Source organism: Populus alba, chromosome 1 (assembly GCF_005239225.2).
Source record: "Populus alba chromosome 1, ASM523922v2, whole genome shotgun sequence".
NCBI classification, from domain to species: domain Eukaryota; kingdom Viridiplantae; phylum Streptophyta; class Magnoliopsida; order Malpighiales; family Salicaceae; genus Populus; species Populus alba.
The window spans coordinates 39,159,694-39,173,639 of NC_133284.1; the positions used below are offsets into that span (position 1 = coordinate 39,159,694).

General features: G+C 30.4%; 1 protein-coding gene across 1 annotated transcript; it reads left to right on the top strand.

Moving 5' to 3' along the window:
- Positions 1–9,541: 9,541 nt before the first annotated feature.
- On the top strand, positions 9,542–13,457 carry LOC118036915 (serine/threonine-protein kinase 54). Its single transcript, XM_035042777.2, has 6 exons — positions 9,542–10,025; positions 11,067–11,188; positions 11,644–11,840; positions 11,987–12,161; positions 12,417–12,551; positions 12,883–13,457. Exons 1-6 carry the CDS (start codon positions 9,710–9,712, stop codon positions 13,087–13,089), a joined length of 1,152 nt encoding a protein of 383 aa, XP_034898668.1. The 5' UTR covers positions 9,542–9,709; the 3' UTR covers positions 13,090–13,457.
- The last annotated feature ends 489 nt before the right edge of the window (positions 13,458–13,946 follow it).

Below are 13,946 nucleotides of genomic sequence, written 5' to 3' on the forward strand. Positions count from 1 at the left end.
ATGAGAACAACTGCTTTTTTTCATAAACGAAAAAACATAACATGTATCAGTTTTTATGGCTCTAATGAATATCCAATATTTAAGAGAGTATCAACTATAGAAATATTTTAGGAACAATACTTTGATTCAATAAAAATCTCATAATTATAACAACTTTATAATTTTCTTTGCAAAGCATTTTTGTCCTATAAACCTTATATTTACTTCAGATTCATAAATCAAATATTAGATTCATTAATATGATATTATATAGATATTAAAAGATATATTAAGTCTTTATTAATAATAAATATATATTTATATAAATATAATAATGTCACATGTAACCAACCAATTGGTTATAGGGTATATTAAAATAACATGTAAAGTATTTGATTGTTTATATAACCATTACAAAATCTTGACTGTAATTTATAATATCATGGATTGTTGGAGACCTTCAAAATATCAATATCAACTTAAGCCATCTTATCCCAATAAAAGATTAAAGAAAACAAGCATACACCCATATTAGAAAGGAACTCATGCAAACCCAAGCCTTTTAGGTAAAGGCTCATAAGCGCAAGCACCAACCATCAGGGAGGTACACTTGTTAACTGCAAGAGTAAGTGTGCACAACTTCTTACTCTCACTTCATGCATATTAGCTCCCCTATGAACTTAGTACACTTCTCTCTCTTTTTTTATGTGATTTTCACCACATTCTTATCTTTTTCAATACATTATATTACCCTTTCACACTACATTTAAGAATGCTCATTATTAACCTTACATATAAGAGTTGTTAAACATCTTACATATAGGTAGCATTTGCTTATAACTAACAAAATAAAAGAATGAAAAGAGTTTGTTTGTATTACTTTGAAAACAATTGTATAAGACTCATATATATATACACACACACCAAATATGAGACTCATTACAAATTTTAAAATACCATCATAATGACCTTCCACTAATATAAAATTATAATATGAAAACTAAATTATAACTTATTATATATATATATATATATATATAAAAAAAAAATAAAACCCCAAGTATAACTAATATTATCTAATATTCCCCCTTGAACTTAAGGTGGTAAGGTTGACATGTAACATTCTTAATTCCAAAATTGGCCAAGGCAATTAAAATTACTGAATTTTATAGGTAATTGTTTTTTAATCTTGATTTATTTTACACCGTAATGAAATTTCTACCAAAATTTCGATAGAGCCTTATATTCATCCTGCACATATCTCATATTCATTCCATAATCATCGTATATCTATGTCACATCGCGACCACAATTATTATTAGTCACAATATAATAAAATCCATGGATTCATTTCAAACATATAATTTACAGCACAAATTAATAGTAATAAAATTGATTGATAACATTAATATGACAAGCATAAAATCCTAAAGGTCTCTAAGATAAATATAAGGGAATACTAACATTGTTCTAGTCACATAATTATCTAAAGCAAATACAACAATATCTGTTTCATTCCAAGTTCATACAGAAGAAACAAAGATGTTACCCCTAAGTTATATAAAAGGAATTAAGAACATGAAATCCCTAATTCATACAAAAGAATTGGAAATGCTAATTTCCTAATTCATGCAAAAGAATTAGACACTTAGGACACTACTCTTGACAGAATGAGAAGGACCTACAACATCAAAATAAGAGGATAATTATATTAAATAAATAAAATACAATAAAATTATGGAGGATCACTACTACATGTATCTACTCATACAAGTATCCACTTGAAAAGGCATAATCATAATTGATCCGAAAAAGAAGAATCACATTTGACACTTCTTTTACTACATATAAAGCCTATCCTGCCACAACCTACTTATGGTTTTCTTTTCGATTATTAAACATTAATCTTCTTCTGATTTACCCATTTCCTTATCCACCCCCAAGTTTTGAGAAGGTCGTTGTCGACACTAATAACTCCTATAGGTGTGGGACACCTACCTGCCACCAATGCTCGATTTCCATTCCCTTGTTGTAGTTGTACTCCCCCTATGGTATCTCCTGAATTCACAAGTACACCACATTAGTTCATGGCTAGTTTCCATTTCGCAAAGAGCAAGGCAACAATAATAACATTTACTCTTTACATTTCATTGTTTTAAGTCATTGACCATCAACTTCCTTATATAGAATTTTGGTGGGACCTGCCCTATATATCCCCCCATTTTATTAATTCTCATTGGAGCTCTAGAGCTCTAAATTGAGCGAGGTTGGTTTTGTTGGAAAGCTAACATATCAGACCACAGTTTCCATGAGAGGTGTTTCCTAAATTTTATCGTTCTAAGGCCCGAATATCCCCTAGAATGAGAGTGATGAATCTATCAAAAATTCTTCGATGATTCTCAAGTGAGCTTTCTACTATAATTGGTTCATGCCTAAAACAAATACATAATACACCAGAATTCTTTTTTTTTTTCCTTTTATTTGGCTCTTAGCCGATCTTAGTCTAAGGGAACAAAGGATCACCTTTTTTTTCTAGCTGATTTTTTTCTTACCACACTCACTCATTATCTATATTTTACGTGTGCCATAAGTGCTTATTAACCCCAAATTTTAGAATCCCTTTCCTCCCTCATTCTATCCTCACATGAGTGGCCACTTATGTTAGCTTACTAAACTCATTCTATGAATTTTTACATTTCCCTTAAATCTTCCTTCAAGAATCCTAATTTATAAAATATGAAATTTGTGTATAATTCCTAATTAATTGGTAACTTGTTTTATACAATCAAGTCTAGTGTCCATACCTTTAGAAATTTCAGGATTTCAGTTCATGTAAATTGAAGATTTTGGCCCCTCTTCTAAAGCCTTGTAGTCGCCCCTTCTCCTATTTTTCTTCAATTCTACACTTTTTTTTATCCTTGTCAGAGTCCTTGTTGTTGGTTGTCATCTCTATTTGGAGGTTCTAGGTTTGTATAATCCTAAGTGATTTGGTGTTTTCCCTCTATTTTGAAGAATAAAATCTGCACTCTTCCCCCCTCCTTTTTCTTTAGTTTCCAGCTGGCCATGAAAAAGGAATGAATGGGGTATTTATAGCCCTCATTCTTCCTAATTATACATTGGTTCCATACTTTCCTTTTCTTAACAATTTGAGTCACATTCCTTATGTCCTTCATATTTTCCTATTTTAATTTCTTAATTATTACTTTTATTTATCATGTATATAATATAATTTTAATTTTTTTTGTTTCGGGATTTTACATGACACGACCTTGAGCTTGAAAACTAAATCTTGAAAGGTATCAATAGATAAGAATTTTATGAAAATATCTATAAGGATGATAAATTAATGCAATAAAGGATAACACATAGTACCATGTACAATACGTTGTTGGATAATTGACAATCATTCTTTATGTATGTATGCATCATTTGAGAACACGGAGCAAACCGCGTTCCACAAAAATTCAATTTGTTTTTGTTAAAAATTAATTTTTTTGTATGTTTTGGATTGTTTTGATACACTGATCCCAAAAATTATTTTTTAAAAAAACAAAAAAAAAAACATCATTTTGATGCATTTTGGCACGAAAAGTACTTTGAAAAGCAACCGTAACCACAACTACACTCCCAAACAGGCTGTTAGTATGCTAATGAAAAACATAATTGTGAGCAGTTTTGGATAGCAGTTTGATTATTATAGTGTTGCATCATAAAGTTGCATTTCCATACCTTTAAAAAGCTAATGCAACTAAAGAAGTTATATTCTAGTATCTTATAAAACTTTTAATGGATGAGTTATTGCAAAATATAAGTCATTCAACTATCTAATTTCTAACAATAATCCATATGAATCACAAGATAAAAAAATTTCAAAAAACTCTTTTAAGATAGAGAGGTTGTTATGCCTTAAGTGCTAACTTTTTTTTTTTTTTCTAGTTGTTTTTGTAATGTATGTTCTAAACAAAAAACAATATGAGACATAACATTCTTTTTATAGGGAAACCCTGACAACTCTATGAATGAAAAAAATGTCACTTTGCCCTCTAAATAATATCACATTTATTATTTTAGAATAATTTTAGAGATTTATGCAAAGAAGTCCCTACTTGATTTTTTTTTAGATTTAGAATTATAATCCCTTATATAAATTATATTATAGTCCTTAATTTCTAAAAACTTATTTACAATCAAGTCTCATTTGATTAATCATCTCATCTTAACTTATTTATCAATGATTCTTACTTGTATATGAATCATGAGGTTCCCTAAAATGTTAACTTAAATGTAACTAACAATCCTAAATAAAATAAGATTTAATAAATTAAATTATTTAATTTATTATAAATTTAGTAATTGATTTATTTATATTTAAGAACACCCTTTAGCAATGTTTTATGATCCCTAAATATTAGAAAATTCATAAATGGTTTGACTTAACTTTTATGTGATCAAGTTTTAGTGTGAATTATTATCTCTTCATCAAGAAGTTTTTATTCGAATATTTGAGCATGAAGTGTATTTACTCTTCCAAATCATATTTGAACTTTATAGTCATTGATTACTTGAATGAGATTTAAAACTCTTTTCAAATATCATTCTACCTTATGCAAGGATTTCACAATCATTATTATTCGAGAACATGTGGATTTTTTTATTTTTTTTTTCTAATTCATCTAGGGTGATGAATCATCTCTTAATCAATCAAATGCCTTTATATAATTTATATTATACCTAATATCAACTTGTTGTTACCTTTGATTAAGCTAATGTGTAGTCAGAATCAAGGCATAATATTTTCTATATAAAATAACTTAGTGATATTAATTTTAAGGATTACTTACATAACTATCATATGAGCCTTTTCATAGACACAAGTGATCTCTCCGTATGAAATTATCATGCGGGTTAGGTTAGTGTACCTACGTTCTATCACTTTATAATTTCCTTGCATAGCATTTTTATCTTAAGAAATTTATTTATTCTCTAGATTTATTAATCAAACATAAATAAATATTAAAGAGAAATTATTTATTATTAATATATATGCTTTACATAAACAAAGCTAGTATCATGTGTAGCCAACCGATTGACTATAAGGCTATACACTAACAAAATCATTAAATAAATCTCTAGAAAGGTAGATAAAGATATCATTCATTAACTTATATTTCTTCAATACATTTGTTTGAGATTATAAAAATCTCATAAAAAAGTAAATTAAAACAAATTATAAACACCAATTTAAAATCAACTAAATATTTAAGGATAAATTTGAAAAAAAATCAATAAAAACCTAATGTTAAAGGATAAAAACAGACAAAAATAATCAAAGTAAAAAAAAGGCTTGGCATGCCTTAAGTGGTCTAGCATGCCTAGCCTTTTAAAAAAAAAAAAAAACACGTGCACATGGACCTACCACCCCTATCTTATGCCTTGTTTTTTTATTTTTATGTTATAGCGAATGAAAAATCATCCGCTTCTTTTTTTTAAAAAAAAATGAGTGATAGGTCACCTTCTAGGTTATTGCCTAGAATCCGATCACCACTATGGTAATCAAAAAATTAGGGGGGGTTTGTACTAAAAATTCATTTTTCAACCCATTATCTCCCGAAAAAAAAAAAAAACATAAAAAAAGGCCATAAAAACCTATATAAACCATGCAATAAGCCCAAAATACTCTAAAATCACTCCAAAAAATAAAAATAAATTGAATCCCAAAAATCAAAACTAAACCCAATATGCCTTACCTGCTATGTTTAGAGATAAAAACCACATTCAATGAACTCATCTTGATAATAAAAACTTATTGACATAAAGATCCTTTCTTTTTTGTGCTCAGATTAGGGTTATACGACAATTTCATCATTTTTCAATGAGTTTCTCTCTCCTATCTCAAACCCAAGAATTGGAAAACAAACAAAATAAACCTTTAGAAGAAAATTAAAATTCTAAAAACTTTGATTGGTTATGCATTTTCACCATGTTTTAGATTGTGATTCTCTCACTTTTAATTTTATCTTTCAACAATATTTTAAAGCTTTATCTCATAGATTTAGGCCCAGTAGTGATCAAATCAAAGGAAAAAAAATATGAGGATGAAATTCTAAAAAGATGGATGAAAACATTAAAAAGAAAAAAGAGTTGCATCACAAGTAGAAAGGAAAAACCCCAAGTTCTTTTAGTGTATTACTAGCATATTTGTCTGCACTTTGTTATGGGTCAAATTATTCTTTTTCTAAACTTAAAACAAATATTAAGAGTATGAAGATTTTTTTGGCAGTATCATTAAATCCAATCAAACAGTTTGATCTTGAAACTTGTCAACTCAACTCCTTGTCTATCTTGAGTTTCAAATTAAACCGCATGGGAGCTTATCCAAAGTGAATCACTCAATTTAATAGGTTCAAAAACAACTTGGATAACCTGTAAAAATATAACATAGCTTTTAAAAATACTTTAAGACAACAATTTTGTTTATATTGAGACGATGCTAGATTAGATTGATCTTGGTCACCCTGTGACCTAGGTTATGGACTTCAATAGGTTTAATAACTTTATTGTTTTTGTAAATTATTTTTGTTTAATTTTATGATAACATTAGATGCTTTCAAAATCAAGCATCAACTTAAAAAAATTATTTATTTGAGATCATGATAATCCTATAGAAAGTAGAAAAAAATAAACCACGAATTACATTTCTCAACCAATTCAATATTGAATAAGAGTGAAATAAAAAAAATATATTAGAAAACTTAAAGGACAAAAAATTAAAAAAAAATTAAAAACATAATAAGTTTGATGTATAAACCTACTAAACCTGTGAATTAGGTAACTTGAGTCAACATATGAAACCTACAAACCAGGTACATTGGAATTAATAACTTGTTATTTTTTCTAAACCATTGTTTATTTAACTATATGATAACAAAAATAGATGATCGTAAAATCGAACATTAAACCAATAGTAAGACTTTTTTAAAAAAAGACTATTATAATCTTATATAAAAAAAAATGAAATAAATAATGAAACTCAATTCTCAATCAGTCTAATATCAAAGGATGAAATCAAAAAAAAATTATATATAAAAAAAACATTAAACTCGTCATACCCATCAATAGGCCCATGAACTTTCTAAAATTATATAACATGTTTTTTTAACTATATGATAAAAAGAAAAATTAGGCAACCACATAATCGAGTTCAATTAAAAAGAAAAAAAAAAGACCCTGCTAATCCCGCAAACTAGGGCAACCACGGTTATTTTGCCAAACTTGCAAACCAAGTTATTGACTCCATAAAGTTTATTAACCTAGTTTTTTTTCAAATAATTTTTTATTTAACTAAAATTTTTCTTATAAAAAATAGATCATACTGCAATGCTGGGATAATTTTCTAATACCAACATAAAGCTATGATATTTGTTTATATTGAAATAACCATCTAAAAAGAAAATTAAAATAGATTATAACTCTAAGCCCCCAAAAATATATAATATACGGACTAAATAAAATAATCAATAACCAAAGTAAAAAAAAAAAGGAGGGGTCAAAATGCACCCAAAAAAAAAATCAATACTATATATTACTATTATAATTCACAATATTTTATTTCGCCAAACTTGCAAACCAGGTTATTGACTCCACAAAGTTTATTAACCTAGTTTTTTTCAAATAATTTTTTATTTAACTAAAATTTTTCTTATAAAAAATAGATCATACTGCAATGCTGGGATAATATTTCTAATACCAACATAAAGCTATGATATTTGTTTATATTGAAATAACCATCTAAAAAAAAATTAAAATAGATTATAACTCTAAGCCCCTAAAAATATATCATATACGGACTAAATAAAATAATCAATAACCAAAGTAAAAAAAAAAAAGGGAGGGGTCAAAATGCACCCAAAAAAAAATCAATACTATATATTACTATTATAATTCACAATATTTTATTTCGCCAAACTTGCAAAACCAGGTTATTACTCCACAAAGTTTATTAACCTAGTTTTTTTTTAAATAATTTTTTATTTAACTAAAATTTTTCTTATAAAAAATAGATCATACTGCAATGCTGGGATAATTTTCTAATACCAACATAAAGCTATGATATTTGTTTATATTGAAATAACCATCTAAAAAGCAAATTAAAATAGATTATAACTCTAAGCCCCCAAAAATATATCATATACGGACTAAATAAAATAATCAATAACCAAAGTAAAAAAAAAAAAAAGGGGAGGGGTCAAAATGCACCCAAAAAAAAAAATCAATACTATATATTACTATTATAATTCACAATATTAATGGGGGTAAGCAAAACTATGCTTTTTACACACCTTTTAACTTTATTTATAATATACTAAGGGTAACCTAGAAAGTATCTCCATGTTCAGTTGAGTACATACTTATAAGAGTAAATAAATGTAAAGCATATGTACCATCATGTCATCAATTGAAGGACAATGACATTGAAATTGAACTTATAGAAAAAGGCATCGTAGGGTTCTATTACATATTATGTAAGAAGAAACTTAAAGATTTTAGCGCGTAAATTGGTAATATAATATATGATATTTTTGTATAAGTTTTTTTTAATTAAAAATATATTAAAATAATACTTTTTTAATATTAACAAATCAAAATTATTGAAAAATACATAAAAATTTTAATTTTTTTCAAGTGAAAAGTTTTTTAAAAAATAGTTTAAATCATTTACCAAACAAATATTTATGCTTGGTTTGGTAAACTAGCTCTTAAAACATATTTTCATTAGTTACTTTAATGATTTGACTTATTGCAATTGTAGTAGACAGCTAAACAATGTTTGAGATTGTGATTGGATTGTGTTTTTGAAAAAAAATTAAAATTTTTTAGTTTTAAATTATTATTTTTTATGTTTTGGTTAGTTTTAATGTGCTAATGTCAAAAAATAAATTTTATAAAATAAAATAAATATTATTTTTGTATATTTCAAAGTAAAAAACATTTTAAAAAACAATCTCAACCATAATTTCAAACACGCTCTTAAGTGAGAATCGGACCTGGGACACTAGTAATAGTCCATTTGGCATTATGGTAGCATTTGACATTATGGTAGCAATTGTTTTTTAAAGTGATTTTCACTTGAAAATATATCAAAATAATATTTTTTTTTATTTTTAAAAATTTATTTTTGACATCAACACATTAAAACTATTTAAAAACACAAAACAAAAAATTTCAAGTTAAAAAAATTAAATTTTTCAAAAGTATTTTTGCACTGTAAAAACAAACGGTGGCTAAAGCTACAATGGTAATGCTAGTTTAGTCTTCAGTCACTCATCAGTATGCCATAATCACAACAACAATATTATGATAGCGGTTGTTTTTAAAGTATTTATCGCTCAAAAATATCTTAAAATAATAATTTTTATTTTTAAAAAATTTATTTTTAGCATCAATACATTAAAAAAATTAAAAATAACAAAAAAATTAACCAAACTCTATTTAGGCTACGGCTCCATACGGGTATATCATCATCGTCACGAGAACAAGTATAGCTTAAAGATTGAGATAAGAAACAAAGTAAAACGACACCACCACACTCGATATATAATAAACCAAAACCCACGCTGGTTCAAAGGCAGTAGTTACGTGTTGTCTCTGACCCAGTTTGCACACTCCTCAATAACTCATCGAAGATTTCTTGTGGTCTATCTGATATTAGAAGTAGAAGAAAGAAAGAGAGATGAAGGATCAAAAGAGTGAAAGTGGTGATGGGTATGTGAGAGCAGATCAAATAGATCTCAAGAGCTTGGACGAACAACTGCAAAGGCATTTAAGTAGAGCATGGACGATGGAAAAGAACAAAAGCAAGAACGATGGAGATCAAGGCGAAGGAGAAGGAGAAACGCAAAGACTCACCCAGAATAATAACAGTACAACCATAACTACTAGGCATGAATGGGAGATTGACCCCTCCAAGCTCACCATCAAAAGTGTCATAGCTCGTGGCACCTTTGGCACCGTTCACCGTGGCATTTATGATGGCCAGGATGTTGCCGGTACGTATATCTATATATATGCATTCCCTTTTTTATACCTTCAAATGTCTTACCGATCCTCCTCCTCCGGTGCATTGATATAATTTCCAATGTATGTAGGTTGATTAACACAAGAAACTAGCTATCTGCGTTTGCGAAATTAGTGTCCTCTATGTATCTTGCTCTAATTTGGTATGCAGTTGCTGTTAGAAGCTAGGGAGGGGGTGTTCTCTGGCTCCATTACAGAAAATTATATATTTTTTATCAAGTTTACGATAAGGAATTCTAGCAAATAATATGCATAAATGTTGATTATTAGGAATTCCCTGCTTGGTTTGCTGAGGAAAGCTTCGTAAAGATGGCAGATTCAGACCATTAATTTGTATTAACCATCTCATCCTTTGTGTTTAAAACCAGCAGTTTGCCGAGGAAAAGTGTTTTGCTTTCTCCAACTTGCGTGTACCTCTTAATCATCCTGGATCCTTGTAGATCCATGTTTGCAAAAATCCGTGATTTCACGAGATTGTATGAGTTGGCAGTTGGCTGCTGCACAAAATATTGCCTTTTCTTCTGTTTATCTTTAACTTTCATGTGTCCAAACTTATTATTATTTAATTATTTTGTTGTCTTCTTTTACTTTACTCTCGGGAAATTAAAAAAAAAAAAGTTTGAGATTACTCGGTATATATTTTTCCCTCTCTTGTATAAAAAACAGAATTCATAAATAATTTCAATAATAGATTTCATGTTTACGTGGAAGAGAAATACAACATCGAACAACTCAAGTGATAGAGCTTAGTTATAAAGCCGCCACGTGCATGTTCCACCTAAACACCAAAGAAAATCCTTGCCCAGCTATCAGGCAAACTGCTGCCTACTAATTTATCTATTTACTTATTATTTCCCTCTATTTTCTCATGTAAATTAAATTGTGAGATAAAAAATAAGAAAAAAAATAAGAAAAAGCTGCCTTGCATAAGAGGCTGTGACAACTCCAGTCATGAGCTATATTCCTAAATTAATAGTTAGTATGTTAAGTGTTTTATTCTTCCTCTGGCCCAGTTAAACTTCTTGATTGGGGGGAGGAAGGACACCGATCAGAGGCCGAGGTAGCTTCTCTGAGAGCTGCTTTTACACAAGAAGTTGTCGTTTGGCACAAGCTTGATCATCCTAACGTGACTAAGGTACGATTTCATTTCATGTATGACGTTCTCCTCTTTCTCAAGATAATACAAACCTAACAGAAAGTTTGAAAACATGCAACCTTTCTTTGTTCTATAATTTTAAGATTTAAATCAATAAGGTGATATCCTTTCTAATGCGTCCCTCGTTTGGTTACTTGATAGCAAATTTTAATGGAGAATTGGATAAAACGTATAAATATGATATGCTAACGAGAGAATGTTGGAGATGTAGTGACAATAGTGGTTGACGTTGTTGTTAATTTTTATTTTTATTTCTGACATTTCTTAATGTATTCAATATGTTTATAGCTTAATGTTTTCGAACATAGTTTTTCCGGAGCATTTCAATTTGTACTTTCTTCAAGTATATTGTTAACATCTTCGATATGGAGGTTTCAGTGTTTAGCTCATGTTCATATCTTCTTGCTTTGAATCAAGCCAAATCCCTTCTGCAGTTTATTGGGGCTACAATTGGCTCCTCAGAGTTAAACATACAAACAGAGAATGGTCACATTGGCATGCCAAGTAACATTTGCTGTGTTGTTGTCGAGTATTGCCCTGGGGGTGCTTTGAAATCTTACCTCATAAAGAATAGGAGAAGGAAGCTTGCTTTTAAAGTGGTTGTTCAGTTGGCACTAGATCTTGCAAGAGGGTCAGATACTCACGTCCATCTGTGTTTATTTTGACTTTCAAATCATGTGGATTGAAAGCTTACATTTTGGATGCTTTCAGTCTTTGATATTGTAGCAAACCATGCAATGTGAAGTTATTGAAGCTGCCATTTGGAATTACTTACAGGTTGAGCTATCTCCATTCTAAGAAGATTGTCCACAGAGATGTCAAAACTGAAAATATGCTTCTGGACAAGACACGTACAGTGAAATTAGCTGACTTTGGGGTTGCTCGCATCGAGGCATCAAATCCTCATGACATGACCGGCGAGACTGGAACGCTTGGGTACATGGCACCAGAGGTATAAATTTACAAGGCATACAAGCCTCTGCTTTTCCGAGCCTTGAATATTAAGGTGCTTTATCAATGAAACAACAGTCTTTGAGTCATGAAGAACAGTAATATCTTTTAGTTTTAATTGCATGCTCCACATATTCTAATGGTTGATTGTCAGTGAATCGCAACTCCTCAAGTTACTCGTCAAATTTCCAAGCATTCATTTCAGTTTTGATAACATTTTTATCCTATCTATCATCCAAGTATTGTGATCGGGCAGGTTCTCAATGGCAGTCCGTACAACAGAAAGTGTGATGTCTACAGTTTTGGTATCTGCCTGTGGGAGATATACTGCTGTGACATGCCATATCCCGATCTTAGCTTCTCAGAAGTGACATCTGCTGTTGTGCGACAGGTAGATGAAGTGTTTTAAATGTTTTTTCTTTCTTTTACAGAAAAATATGTGGTAATGGCAGTACCTGGTTTTCTGCAAAATTTGAAAACATCACCTACTAGCATAGAAACCAACATCCAGGCCTTTTGGCTGTTTTTATCTAGCTCACCTCACAACCAAAGCTTTTATGTCAAATTACCACCCTTTTCTCTTTCTTTTAATCTGGTAAAATATCCCCTTTACCCCCTCTCTCTGTCTTTCCAGATGCCTAGTATTTTTTTTTTACCAGTTATTGGAAGCAATAATAATACAGTGTTCATAATAATTTTAACAATCACTACTATTATAACAGAATCTGAGGCCAGAAATTCCTCGTTGCTGCCCGAGCTCTCTTGCGAATATAATGAAGAGATGCTGGGATGCTAATCCAGACAGACGGCCGGAGATGGAGGTGGTTGTTTTCATGTTAGAGGCAATTGACACGTCCATGGGTGGAGGTATGATCCCTCATGATCAGCCTCAAGGTTGTCTCTGTTTTCGCAGGTACCGAGGGCCGTGAAAAACTTCGTCCTTGAAGTAAACTTCGTCCAATTCGTCTCATGTTCTGTTCAAGACACTGGCTTAAAGAGCTGAGGGTAGAGCCTGCAGAGACTATAGGCTAAGAAGAGCCTTGCGATACCGGTTTCTTTACTGGACAATGGATTTTGTAACGCTTTATTTATGAAACTTGAACATTAGTTCTTGTTCTGTTTTTATGTTTCTTGATCGATTGCACGTTAATATTAAAGAAAAAGATTACAGACAATGCTTCAATAGCTGATTTGAATAGATGAGAACGGTTCCTTATATTTACAATGACAGAGAGTCTATTTAAGGAATGTTCAAACGTTTATGCTGAATCTACGCTACCGTTACAGCTGTGTTTAATGAGCATTGTATCTAGTGTAATTACAAATGAATGACAGGATAATTAGCATGATTGTAGGCTATTTGTATGTCGTTTCATGATCTGTAGAATCCTCCTTGATACGCCCCCGCAAGATTGAGCTTCCATTAGCAAGACTAATCTTGTTTCGTAATAACTCAGTGCGCTGCCTAGACAATGGCTTTCTTAAGAGATCAGCTAATTGGTCTTAAGTGTGAACATGGTGGACTTGAAGACTGCCTTTCTGTACCAAGTCACGGACAAAATGAAGATCGATCTGAATGTGTTTCATGCGCGAGTGATTAACAGGATTAAAACTGAGATAGGTTGCATCGAGATTGTCACATAGTAATTGGGGACAGTGTGGGGCATGAACTCCTAGTTCTGTTAGAAGAGTGGACAGCCACACAGTTTCAAAGGCCGCAGTGGCAAGAGCCCGATATTCAGCCTCGGTTAAGGATCGTGCAACTGCCCGTTGCTTCTTAGAACTC